At 40.2% G+C, this 13,526-nt stretch overlaps 1 protein-coding gene across 1 annotated transcript in view; it reads right to left on the bottom strand.

Moving 5' to 3' along the window:
* ppfia2 (PTPRF interacting protein alpha 2) overlaps positions 1-13,526 on the bottom strand; it is a 180,950-nt gene that overhangs the window by 25,523 nt on the left and 141,901 nt on the right. Inside the window, 8 exon segments of the mRNA XM_040035557.1 lie at positions 796-887; positions 1,247-1,309; positions 1,421-1,552; positions 3,514-3,597; positions 4,035-4,121; positions 4,276-4,410; positions 7,763-7,909; positions 9,362-9,583. Coding sequence (XP_039891491.1) covers positions 796-887; positions 1,247-1,309; positions 1,421-1,552; positions 3,514-3,597; positions 4,035-4,121; positions 4,276-4,410; positions 7,763-7,909; positions 9,362-9,583 — 962 coding nt within the window.

Genomic DNA, 13,526 nt, shown 5'->3' with positions numbered 1-13,526 from the left:
CACATAATGTATGACAGACTTCTTGTGGTAGTAAATGGACAGATTCTAAACTCAAAATAGCTCACCGTTTGCTTATCTAAACATTGCAGGCTTGTCTATTTTTGAATAACTATAAATTTTGATAAGGAAAATACATTTAGACATACATAGTGATTAGGGATTGTTATGAATAGTTGACTGGACACTTAAATGTTGATGTTGTTGCCAGTGGAGGCAAATGTCACTGGCCACAAATGAGGGCTGCAGCCCCGACATGCAACTGAACACAAGTGATATTATTTGATTAACAAGGAATGTGATTAATGGTTTTATATAGCTCCTAAAATACATACAGAATATGTTTCTGGCCAGTTTTTTACTTTGTCCATCTAAAGTTAGTTATAAAGCTTAGTTTTTTAATTCCGATTTAAATTTAACAGCAAGTTTATTCTAATTGAATTGATTAAAATGTGTTGTCTGAATTTTACAATCCCACAAATTAATTTAATTAGTGATATAAATTAATCATTCTCAAATAAAAACCAGAAAAATGTTATTTATTAAGGGAAAAAAAATCTATTCAACAGTGATTAAAACCAAAGATGATTTTATTTGGCTCCTGGAATGTGTCAAAGATTGCTATTAAAGCAACTGTAAGCTTTTATTGTGAAAGACAAGAAAAAAGAGGAAGCCTATTTCTCCCCCTGTCCAATATGGTGGTCCAAAAGCAGCAACTGATGCAGTATATACATGTGGAGGTACGTTACAAACTGCGTCTTACATCCGGATACACTCACACACATTAAACCGACCTACCGTGACAGCGTGGGTTCTGTGAGGGAGCCTGCCCTCAATCTGAATTGGTCGAGCTCCGATCTCAGTTTCTCAATATCCTCTGCCAGCTGCGACTGGACAAAACAATTTCTCTACATCATTGTCTGTGATATTACATGCCCAAAAAATGAAATGATTGTCCTACCCCTTTATACCACTAGTCATACTAGTGACATGGCTGCAGCATGTGGAGCTGATTACATTTACAGGTCTGAGTAGGTGACAGTTGTAATTTCTACTGTTTTCAGTAGCCACTTTATTATTCTATCCCTTGCAGGAGCTTTTCAATATTGAAGGTTTATAAAAAATTAAACTAGTGCCAATAACCAAACTCATTATTGCTGTACTCAAAAGTCAATTATTACACTAAGCTCATGTAAAATGTAGACATTTTGAAACAGGGGGTAATCATTTCTCGATCTCTACAACCTACTTTTTCTTGGATTGACTCCTCGTACTGTTTTCTGTAAGTTTCCGAGTCTTGGATTAGCATATTCTGCAAAGAAGGAGGGGGGGGGGAGTAAAGAAGTGAGAAAAATACATCTTTTAATGACCTTGATGCAATTGATATTGACAGGTTTCCATTGACGTGTCAGGCGTTTTTAACCTTCTCTTCGAGAGCTGCCATTCTCTCCTTCAGGTGGAGCTGAAGTCGCTCGTTGGACTCAGTGAGGAGTCTGTCCACTGTGTCTGAGAGTCTCTTATTGTGCTCTTCATTCATCTTTTCCCTCTGCCGAGCCTGAAGGAGAAAAATACAGATAAACCAACACAAAACAAGCCCATTTGTATGAGAATAAGACATCAGTCTAAATTGTTTCTGATGTGATGAAAGCCTCTCAGCAGGAACTAGAATAACTAATTGCATGGCCTTTACAGCTATTCTATTTTTAGTTTAAAATCAGAACTTTATATGAGGACAACACTTCGACAAATCAGTGTAGTGTATCATAAATTATGTGATTATGTAAATGAACCCCAAGCACCACATTTCAGTAAAGATTACCTCAAAGAAATTTCTATGCTTCTAGTGTGGCTGCACTTTAGATCTCTCTCTGAGGTCTGATTCTGACCACTTGTGCACTGGATCCCCGCTTCTCTGTCTGAACAGCCACATAATTTTCTTTATTTTAGAGGAAAAAAAATAATCACAGGGAGTGAAATCTGGTGAGTGGGGCTGGTGGCGACTAAAGATGGCGTTGGCTTGTTTCTGCGCACAATAGAACAAGGTCACACATGTTTTCTGATAAATGCCTCAGGATGCTACACCAGAACTCTGCATTGACAGCCTCGAGGACAAATCCAGAATGCACAAACCCGTGAATGTCGACACAAAGGACGAGTATACTCCTTGTTGGCCTTCTGACCTTATGCACTAGCTTCAGGCTTGGCCACTGAGCAACAGTTCCACCGAAAACTGCTGTTTGGTCCCTGGGTTATTGCTGGAGACCTCACCAGGGAGTATTACTGTATCCGGATGAAAGTTGGGTTAGTTTGACACATGAGTGGAGTGCCGCGATCAGTACGGGAATTCCAAGTGACAATCTAAAATTAACAGCAGTACTGGAAGCAATGCAATAGTGCATGAGAAGAGGACACTGAGTGGGAGATTGGTCAAACTGAAATCTGATTAAGCCTCCTCATTTTTATATTTATTTTTTACATGCTGAATAATACACAGCTATTTCTCCCACAATGGCTATTCTTGACTCCCTTTTAAATAAAAAATTGAATAGAAAATCCTTCTCCTCACATACAAGGTCTTGAATAATCAGGCCCCATGTTATCTTAAAGACCTCATAGTACCTTATGAACCCAGCAGAGCACTTTGTTCTCAAACTGCTGGTTTGTAGGATATTTAAAAGTAGAATGAGAGGCAGAGCCTTCAGCTTTCAGGCCCTCTTCTGTGGAATTAGCTTCCAATTTGAATTCGGGAGACAGATACCCTCTCCACTTCTAAGATTAGGCTTAAAACTTTCATTTTTGATAAAGAACATCATTAGGGCTGCATCAGGTGATCCTCCCTGCAAAAGGCCTAAGCTGCTGGGGGATTCCTATGATGCACTGGGAGTGTTTCTTTTTCACTCACTGTATATTTATACACCACTGCATTTAATAATTAGCTATTATCAATTTCTGGCTCCCATCCACAGTGTATCTTTTATCCTTTCTCCCTCCCATCACCACCGGCTAGTCATGGCAGACGGCTGCCCCTCCCTGAACCTGGCTCTGCTGGAGGTTTCTTCCTATTAAAAAGGAGTTTTTCCTTCCCACTGTTGCCAAGTGCTTTCTCAAAGGGGTCATTTGACAGTTGGGGTTTTCTCTGTACTATATGACTGCTGTTGGAAAGATTGCCCACTATTGCATTTTTCAAATAAGGAAAACAACAACAAAAAAACTTTGAAAATGACTCATGAGGTTAAACATCTTCATACAGACAGCATTCTCGCTTGAATTTGCTATCATACACTAAAGTGTGACGTGAAAACACTAACGTCTTTTAGAATTACTCATTTGCATCATTTGTGAGTATTTTGCAAACCATTATATCAGCAGAGTACGTGAAACACCCATTTGGTCAAGCTTCATTGGTGATAAATCAGACAGTGTGCCATCAGTTGCAGTCGCTTCAAGCTGTCTTGCTCATGCAGAAGTGGCTGCCTGGTTAACGCTGCTTGGCACAACGCCTCCGCAGTGACTCACCCTCAGCAGCTCCTGGTTCTTCTCCTCCAGCTGGCATTCCAAGTGCCTCATTCGCTCCTCAATGCTCCCGTGACGCTCTTCCGCCTACAGTTGGATCACAGCACAGACAGGACAAAAAAAAAAAAAAAAAAAGAGGCCACGATGATCTGTGTGCTTGACAGCCTAAGGGCCAACAAAGAAAAATGGTGGCGACAACACAAGCCAAAGCTTCTACCCCAAACTCAAAGATGGATATCTATGTTTTAAAGCGTAACTGGAAAGACAGCTGATTGAAACAAACAGTGACAAGGAGAAAGATGGAGAACAAGGCCACCAAAAGACAGAATGAAAGAGGAAGAGAGCTGCTCCAGCACTGCCAAGTATGAGCTCCAGCCAGAAGTGCCATGCAGCTGTCCCATGGTGGTAGAACAGCCAGAGCAGAATCCCAGTAAACACGCCCGCCACAAAACACTAATAAGATAAATGAATGATATCTGTTCTCTATTGGAGTTGGCAATAGCTGTGATGCCCTGTGGAACTACCTTCCTAAGAATGGAGTTCATGTCTTGGAGTTTAGCTTCCATTACAAAGTGATAATCATCAGGAGAGGAAGAGGAGCTGGAGTCAGACTATGTGGCCGAGGAAGAGGAGAGGAACATGTTGAAACGTCATGACACCACGTGGACACTTACACAAATGTACAGAAAAAAAACGAGGGCATCTGTGGGAATACGTCAACAGCATGTGTGTTAATGTACAATATGTACAAACGTGTGCGCTTACCTTGGTGAGAGCTGCTATCCTCTGGGCTAGTTCGGCCTCTACCTCCGGGAGTGTCTCAGCCTTCCTCATGGTCTGCTGGAGTTTCTGTTCTGCAAGCTCCAACCTCTCCTGTAGTTGTCTGTTCTTCTCCTCCATCTGCACTCAAACACCACAGACAGCAAAGACATTAGCTGATTGTTGAACAACGAGACTTATGAGATTTTGTATCTGACTTCCTGCAGATTTTGTGGAGGGATTGCAGCCAAAAGTAAACAAAAAATATAAATGTGCACGTTGTGAGGAAAAGAGTCACATTAGTCGACAGTCAAAGTTAATGTACTGAACTGGTTCTTATATAGCGCTTATCTATTCTACTTGAGCACTCTATACAACATGTTACATTCACAGTAGCACTGCATCGACATGTAAGTGGTTTCTATTTAACATTCACACACATTCAAATTCCAATGGATGCATCTGTGAGCAACCTGGGGTTCTGTATCCTGCACACAGATACTTTGGATGCGAATTGGACCAGCCAGAGATTAAACTACCAACCTCCTGATGACCTGCTCTACCTCCTGAGACACAACCACTGAAATAAATTTAAACACTCTAAACCAACTAAGGATCTGCACTTAGCTTAAATCTGGGTTCTAACTTATTGCCTTGAAGCCAATAAATTTGCAGGAATGCTTAATGCTGAAAGAAAGAATGATAAATGATTACACAGGAGATTTATTCAATAAATTACCTTCCAATGCTTTGACCATACATCATCCAGAAAAGAAATCCAGAATAGTGTTTTGCTTGCAATAACAACAAACCCTAGCAATGACAAATTAAAGTATGAGCAGATTATTAGAACACTACACTATTTGAATGAAAGAGTTTTCAGTGTGTTCCAATGCTGTCCTTGTTAACAGAGTATAACGAAAATGAACTCTATAAATGTGATTCTCTTCCTTCTTCCTATTCAGTGTCAGCAGAGCATAATTGCCTGTTAGAAAATAGAATCACAAATGTTTGTCTTTCAGAGGGGGACTCTGGCAGTGTGCCTCATCTCTTCTTTAGAATAGCAGAGTCAGAGTCTGCACTGCCAAGAGTGACACTGGCAACTTATAGACAGCTGATGCAGATCCTGATTAGGCATTCAGCTGGTACTTGCTATCATTAAGATGGAACTCAAACTTAGCATTAAATGAAACTGGAAACAAGTGACTTGCTTCCCCATTGGACAGTAAGAATTTTCTCCCTCACTAGCTTGGGATCAGTTTTAAGACTTATTTAAGGACTGGCTTGGCAGCCTTTGCCATCGGCGACAGATGCTCTGGTCCCTGAAGCTCCGGGCCTGGCAGCTCAGCGTGCAATAATTAGACTCTAGCAGGCCAAGTATACTTTGTGTTGTGTGTCAGTGATATTTTCTGCCTCAACCCATATCGCCATCCCACGTGCTTGAGATGACACAGGGGAAACATGACAGTTTGTTTTTGTTTATTATATCCTCCCTAGGTATCCTACTACCCATCCTTTTTGCCATTTTGCTTGCTATTTCTTCTCATCCCTTCATGTCTCTATACCAAGTAATCTTCAGACATCAGCAGCCAGAGCCCAGTACAATAGCAAGTGAAACTTTGTGCATATATTTACCAAAAAAGTCTGTTTATGTATGGTAGCAGGAGTTCAAGCATACCCCTTGCATAGACCCTTTCCCTTGTAAACGTCATGGCTGTAAATACATAAGTGTGTATGAAGTTGTGGCTTCATACACATTTCCTGAGTGAAAAATGACTGGCTAGCAAAGGTTAACAACCCCCACCCTATGTAATCATCTGGCAGGATGAAATTAGCTTACCATTTACTTTTAGCGATTACATTCTGTTAACTATATACTTATGATTAGCAAACACTCTTACTAGTTTAGTGCCAAGTATTGAGTTTTTATTTCAGCCATTCAAACAGTTTATATCTTTAGTTAGAACTACTTTTTTAAATCTGTTTTTTAGCTAGCTTTTTTAACTGTTTATCCAGTACGTTTAGCTAACAAATTCAACAGTTAAAGTTTTAGCTAATAATTTCCACCTGGTTTCAGAATTTTAGCTAACTGTTTCAATTATTTTGATCTTTTGTCATGATTTTATATCACAATTTCATGTACTTACACTGTGAGCTAACCATTTCAATGTTTTATACGTTTAGCAAACAGTTTTAACATATTTCATATTATTAGCTTTTCTAATAACCCACTGTGCCATTTTTTGCTTTCATCTAAATATATTTTCTTATTTCTTTGTTTTGACTGTCTCTTTCTATTGCTCTTTTACTTTTAGTCAACAGTTAAATTTTCTTCTCAAATTTGTTCAGGTTTTAGATTTTAAATTGTGTTTGTTTCAGGTTAGGCTCAGTCACACAGGCCCAGAGATCAGTTAGTACCTAAATGGCAACCACCAGTTGCAAATGAAAAATGTGGTGGAAATGGTTGCCAGTCGCTTTGAAACTCATGGCTAAAGCCCACGCAGGACGAGAGACTGATCAGGCAGACGCCGGCAACTTTCATCTGCTATGAAAAAATGTGTATTCTCCAATCTGTCGAATTGTTTCTGGTAGTTGCTAGCATGAAATTGCAACCAAAGCAATCACATGGAGCAACGTCGTATTTGTGACCACATTTCCTTGGCGACAACCAGTAACCACTTATATCTGGTTGTGGAAAATATATATTTTCCCTCATGACCAGTGATCACCAGGTGATGTCTCGTCTTTAAGGTACCCCCAGATTAACTGGTCTAGGGGATTTCACAATTGATTTAAATAGTCACTGTAGTTGTGATGTACACGTCTAAAGTAAATATTATGCTAAAGAAAATTGTTGAGAATTATAACTAAAATATAAATTAGTGTCTAAATAACTTTCCACACAGTAAATCCAAACAGGGACTGATGGTGTCACTCTAATTACTTCTACTCATATCAGAAATTCTTTCTATTCTTCCAGAGCCCAGACAGTGTTTAAGCCTTTACTCATAAAAATGCCACTAGATCTTCTATGGCCATGCAATTTATCTAATTGGCTGCAATGAATCACAAAGAATAATTAAAAGGAGAGTAAATCTGTACAATCGCTTGACCATATTCTGCAGCATTATGTCAATTATGAAGAAATCACATGTGAGCCATGTGCATCTGCACAAAGTAAACATTTATAAAATTTCTTCCCCAGTAGTAATTTCCTCTTACATTATCTACTACGATGTGAAGAGGTTTTCTCAATGCCAGACCTCTGTGGAACTGCTCAAAGGACTATGTTAACTGACAGGAACCATCTTACACATTTTTCCTGGCTGATTCTTTTCTGAATCCAGTAAGAAAAATACGACTGATCATACAGTAATGAATCTTGCACTGCAGCTGCCATCTGGACCCATTTTTTGGAAGAAAATAGTAATCCCAGAGAGCTGATTAATGTGATTACATGGCTCACACTAACCCTGGAGTGGACTTTACAGACCTGTCTGAGGAATGCCTCCTTATTGGCCAACTCGTTCTCCAGTTTGTCATTGATGTCATGCACAGAGGTGGCTTCTCTTTGGGCACTCAGGTAACGTTTCTCCAGCGTGACAATCCGTTCCTCCATGTCTTCTTTCTGACACATGGCCTGTATATAGACACACAAAAAAAGACTTAATATAACATCAACTTTGGGTGTAATATTTTCTCCTGCTGCTTTGCACACATGGAATTTGTACACTACTTTAATATCAGAACCAGATGAAAACTCTATAGGGTGTCTGGACCCTCCCTTAAGTGATAGGGTGCTTGGGCATTCAGCACCTAGAGCCACTAAGCTTCCACATCGAAACACTGAAAGGAGACAGCTGAGGTGGTTCAGGGATGACTAGGATGTCTCCTGGGCACCTTCTAAATAAGGTTTTTAGACATGTCCTACCAGGAGGACGCCTCAGACTAGACCCAGTATACAGTGAAGAAATGTCATCAGTTTTTCCTGGAAGAAGTAAAGGAGTCTGGGTGTCTCTACTTAGGCCAGGATAAGCAGCAGACAGTGAATGGATAGATATTGCAGATATACAGATATTGCAGGGTCTTTACTTTACAATATAAAGAACCTTGAGCTCACCATTATTGTTAATTGGCACTGAGTAAGTAAAACTGAAATGAACTGAAATGAATTAGAGATTCTTCAACCACTTCCTGGAATGCACACAGAAAGCAGACTGCAAGTCTGCAAAATCAAACTTTTATCCCTAGAATGTGCACAAAAGTTAATAACAAATAAAGCCTCATAAAATACAAACATGCGCTGCTGTCATGAACAGAGGCAACATTATCATGGAATTTCTCAGACTTAATTTCCTCCATGGAGAATTGCTTCAGACACAAACTTGCGGTAGCACCCATTGTTTCCAAACCATACAAATAATAACAGTTATTCTTAGAACACTAAATAAACTGCTGCTGTAAGAGAAGGCATTGCAGGGTAATAAAACACGATTGGCCTGATAAGGCCATGTTTGTCAGCCCACGATAACTGCCTCTGCCCACATCGTTAGAAATCAATAGTAATTTCATCCCCAGGCGACAGGGGCATCAGCTTATGTTCATATCCAGCCCACTTCACTGATATTAACCTTGCACAGACATATATTAAATAGGACTATTATTTGGATCTTAACTGCCAGTTTTGGACACAACTGGCTCTTTTTTTGTGCTTCATGCATCAACAGTCTTGAACCCGTTCAAGAAATACAAACGGTTAGTTATTTATTTAACATTAAGTGTTAGTTTGAGGCCTAGAGAAGTGTTTATTTGAAGTGTATATTTAGATATTTTTCAAGGACTCTTCACTTAACTCACTTCACCCGATGAAGGCATTATGAAAGACCTTATACGTTCACAAGTCAATGTGCATGTTTTTATGTGAGAAAAAGACGGAGTAATAAAGAGCTGGGGAGAGTGTGAGAGCATATGCAAATAGAAGCTGTTTTTAGACCACTGCTCGCTGTCTTTGATGTTTCTCTTGCAACTGTTATCCCCATGCGAATATGTGTGTGTGTATGCTTCCCCCTGTGCTCAGTTTCTGTGCTGTGACCTCTTTGATGTCCCTCTGGTACTTGTTGTTCATCTCCTCTGACTTGATGAGGTCCTTGCGGGCGGTCTCGAGCTCCTGCTCCACCTCGGAAACCCGGGAGGAGAGGGAGGACATGCGCTCCTTCATCTGGGCCAACTCGTAGTTCTGCTTCTCCAGCAGGTCCTGCAGCTCGACCACCTGACTTGCCTCATGGGCCGGCTCCAGAGAGCCATTGGACAGACGCTGGAGGGGAAAGAGGGGGACATGGAGTAAGAGGTCAACATATGAAAAGGGAAAATTATCCAAAAATATGTATGTGTCATAAAGCACAAAATTTGCCAAGGGATGGTTGGGGATCATTTCTAACTTTTAGTGTACTTTAAAAAGAATTTAAGAGCTTTTTTAAAAATGAATTCCCTTGCATGACGTCTTTTAAAACTCACAAATTAAGTGAGGCTTGTGGTATATAGGTAATAAGGTAATAATAAAGTAGTAATAAGACCACTGACAAGTGAGGGTTAGTACAGGATTTGGAAATTGTTTGTTAATGTTGTGGCTAATCAAAGTAAAAAAATTCTTTCTTTTAAGTTAACACTCTAACTAGAACTTTTTCCTTGCAGTTGAAATAAATCTTTTGGATGTTAAATTATATCCCGAATCCTGAAACGTGTCTTCTAAGTCCATTCAGAATGCACACTTGCCCCACAATAATCGCGATAACAAGTGATTATATTTTCTTTCTTTTTTCAAGTGTTAACCTAGTAAAAACCCCAGTACCTAAATCAAAAATAGAAGTTTGAGCTTTGAATGCAGGAAAATAAACACACTATCGAGACTAAAAATGAACAATGGTGCAAAGCAATTTTCTGATTTCCTGTCATGCCTCACCTTCCTGTCGTGTATTCAAGTGGGCCCTGAGAAATCAGCCATGCTTCCACTTCAGATACCATGTCTGCTTTTGTGAATTTCATACATTTGCATTCTAATAAATTCAAGTTCAGGAGCTCACGGCTTTGGTTCTTCCCCTGCTTTGATTCTGGATGGTCACAAAGACTGAATCACACCAGACTCTGCTGGAGAAATTGTTTTGACACTTGCATAAGTAATCTGATTAGATTTGCAAGGTTTCCACTCCGTACAGCTCTCCTGGTCTCTGCATGAGGTAGATTAATGAGGAGGATACCGCAGAGATTCAGCTTACAAAAGGGTTTAGGGGCAAGAACAACAGAGGAAAACAACCTTATTATCGGTGCTAAATAACAAACATGCATAGTTTAAAAAAACAAATCTTGCTTTTATGCTCAATTGAGTTACAGTAAGGTGAATGAGAGGATTGAGGGAAACTGATCTCTTCATTCTCCATCTTCCTCTGTCTTCCTGCTGTATTGCGAGGCACAGCTGCCCATCTTTGGCCATCCATCTGTGAGGACAAACCTAATTGGGCCTCTCTGTCTGCTGCCTGTGATCAATGATTCACTTGAGCAAGGAACAGGATCCACTAAATCACACCAGTGATTTTAATACGAGCATGCCAGCAGTGGGCCATGCTCATAAAAGAATTTTATATCTTCTTTATTGCCAAATGGCTCAGCTGTCCCTCTTTGTATCTGGGGTTTCCATCGATGAGCTTGTTTCACAGATTTGTACCATTTAGGACCAGGATAGTTTAAAGGGACAATGTTAATAAGAGTTACCCAACATTTCAAAGGGGTGTATTGCTTTTTAACTCTGAATGACCTTTAAAAATGGTTAAGTTTGGCTATGAAACAACTGCTCTCATTCATGCCTGCATGGATAGATGGACAGATAGTCTTGAGATGCCCCTCAATTCTTTATATTTTGCTCTGAGAACTAATGTTTTTAGAATTTTTTCAAAGTGGCCTTGAGCAATAGTTCTCCAAACTTTCTTAAGGTCTTTCAAAGTTTCTTCTTTGAACATAAGATGGTTTTTCACTAAGAGGAATGTTTTTGTTTATTAGGCCACTTAACGCTGCCTAATGAATTATCCAAACATAAAAAAGCGTCCTTACTAAACAGATGAACTACACATAACAGACAAATAAGCAAATAACCACATTTTAATTGCATCTAGGCACGTTAGTACTAGCAGCCTGTTGCAAAAACACATCATTTGTTCCTATTTCTTTAGTTGAATATACAAAAAATCCCAAAGATGATGCAGTTTGTCAGACAAAATATTCTTGTACCAACAAGGTGATTCTCAAAAAGCTATTAGCTTAAAGTGACAGGGCTAAAACACCATCTACAGCAGATAAGCAGCATTTGAAAGTCACGTCATTAAGAAATATGATGCTACGCTATCCAGCTTGCTATTTCCAAAATGATGACAGAGGTCAGTAATTTGCACCAGAGGTACACTTCAACTGTGAGAGACAGAATGTGGAAAAAAAAAAAATCCATGAATTCACATGGTAGGATTTGTAAAGAATTTATTCGTAAATCAGGGTGGAAAATAAGTATTTGGTCAATAACAAAAATACAACTCAATACTTTGTAACATAACCTTTGTTGGCAATAACAGAGGTCAAACGTTTACTATAGGTCTTTACCAGGTTTGCACACACAGTAGCTGGTATTTTGGCCCATTCCTCCATGCAGATCTTCTCGAGAGCAGTGATGTTTTGGGGCTGTCGCCGAGCAACACGGACTTTCAACTCCCGCCACAGATTTTCTATGGGGTTGAGGTCTGGAGACTGGCTAGGCCACTCCAGGACTTTCAAATGCTTCTTACAGAGCCATTCCTTTGTTGCCCGGGCGGTGTGTTTTGGATCATTGTCATGTTGGAAGACCCAGCCTCGTTTCATCTTCAAAGTTCTCACTGATGGAAGGAGGTTTTGGCTCAAAATCTCACGATACATGGCCCCATTCATTCTGTCCTTAACACGGATCAGTCGTCTTGTCCCCTTGGCAGAAAAACAGCCCCATAGCATGATGTTTCCACCCCCATGCTTCACAGTAGGTATGGTGTTCTTGGGATGCAACTCAGTATTCTTCTTCCTCCAAACACGACGAGTTGAGTTTATACCAAAAAGTTCTACTTTGGTTTCATCTGACCACATGACATTCTCCCAATCCTCTGCTGTATCATCCATGTGCTCTCTGGCAAACTTCAGACGGGCCTGGACATGCACTGGCTTCAGCAGCGGAACACGTCTGGCACTGCGGGATTTGATTCCCTGCCGTTGTAGTGTGTTACTGATGGTGACCTTTGTTACTTTGGTCCCAGCTCTCTGCAGGTCATTCACCAGGTCCCCCCGTGTGGTTCTGGGATCTTTGCTCACCGTTCTCATGATCATTTTGACCCCACGGGATGAGATCTTGCGTGGAGCCCCAGATCGAGGGAGATTATCAGTGGTCTTGTATGTCTTCCATTTTCTGATGATTGCTCCCACAGTTGATTTTTTTCACACCAAGCTGCTTGCCTATTGTAGATTCACTCTTCCCAGTCTGGTGCAGGTCTACAATACTTTTCCTGGTGTCCTTCGAAAGCTCTTTGGTCTTGGCCATGGCGGAGTTTGGAGTCTGACTGTTTGAGGCTGTGGACAGGTGTCTTTTATACAGATGATGAGTTCAAACAGGTGCCATTCATACAGGTAACGAGTGGGGGACAGAAAAGCTTCTTACAGAAGACGTTACAGGTCTGTGAGAGCCAGAGATTTTCCTTGTTTGAGGTGACCAAATACTTATTTTCCACCCTAATTTACGAATAAATTCTTTACAAATCCTACCATGTGAATTCATGGATTTTTTTTTCACATTCTGTCTCTCACAGTTGAAGTGTACCTCTGGTGCAAATTACTGACCTCTGTCATCATTTTAAGTGGGGGAACTTGCACAATCGGTGGCTGACTAAATACTTTTTTGCCCCACTGTGTGTGTGTGTGTGTGTGTGTGTGTGTGTGTGTGTGTGTGTATATATACACACACACACACACACACACACACACACACACACACACACACACATACATATATATATATATATATATATATATATATAAATAAATAAAATCCGGTGGGCAGGTTTTGCCATTGTCCCCTTCCTGACAGTTCCTTCTACATCTCTGTCAGTCACTCTGACTGCAGTCATGCTGAATAACTAACCCTCACCATTACTGCAAGGTTAGTGTTCTTTCTTCACCGTATCACAAAACAAATGTGCCAA

This window comes from Simochromis diagramma, unplaced genomic scaffold, assembly GCF_900408965.1.
Source record: "Simochromis diagramma unplaced genomic scaffold, fSimDia1.1 OVJJ01000816.1, whole genome shotgun sequence".
In the NCBI taxonomy this organism is placed as follows: Eukaryota; Metazoa; Chordata; class Actinopteri; order Cichliformes; family Cichlidae; genus Simochromis; species Simochromis diagramma.
The sequence above is the reverse complement of the archived record's forward strand: the minus strand, read 5'-3'. Positions and strand labels throughout refer to the sequence as shown.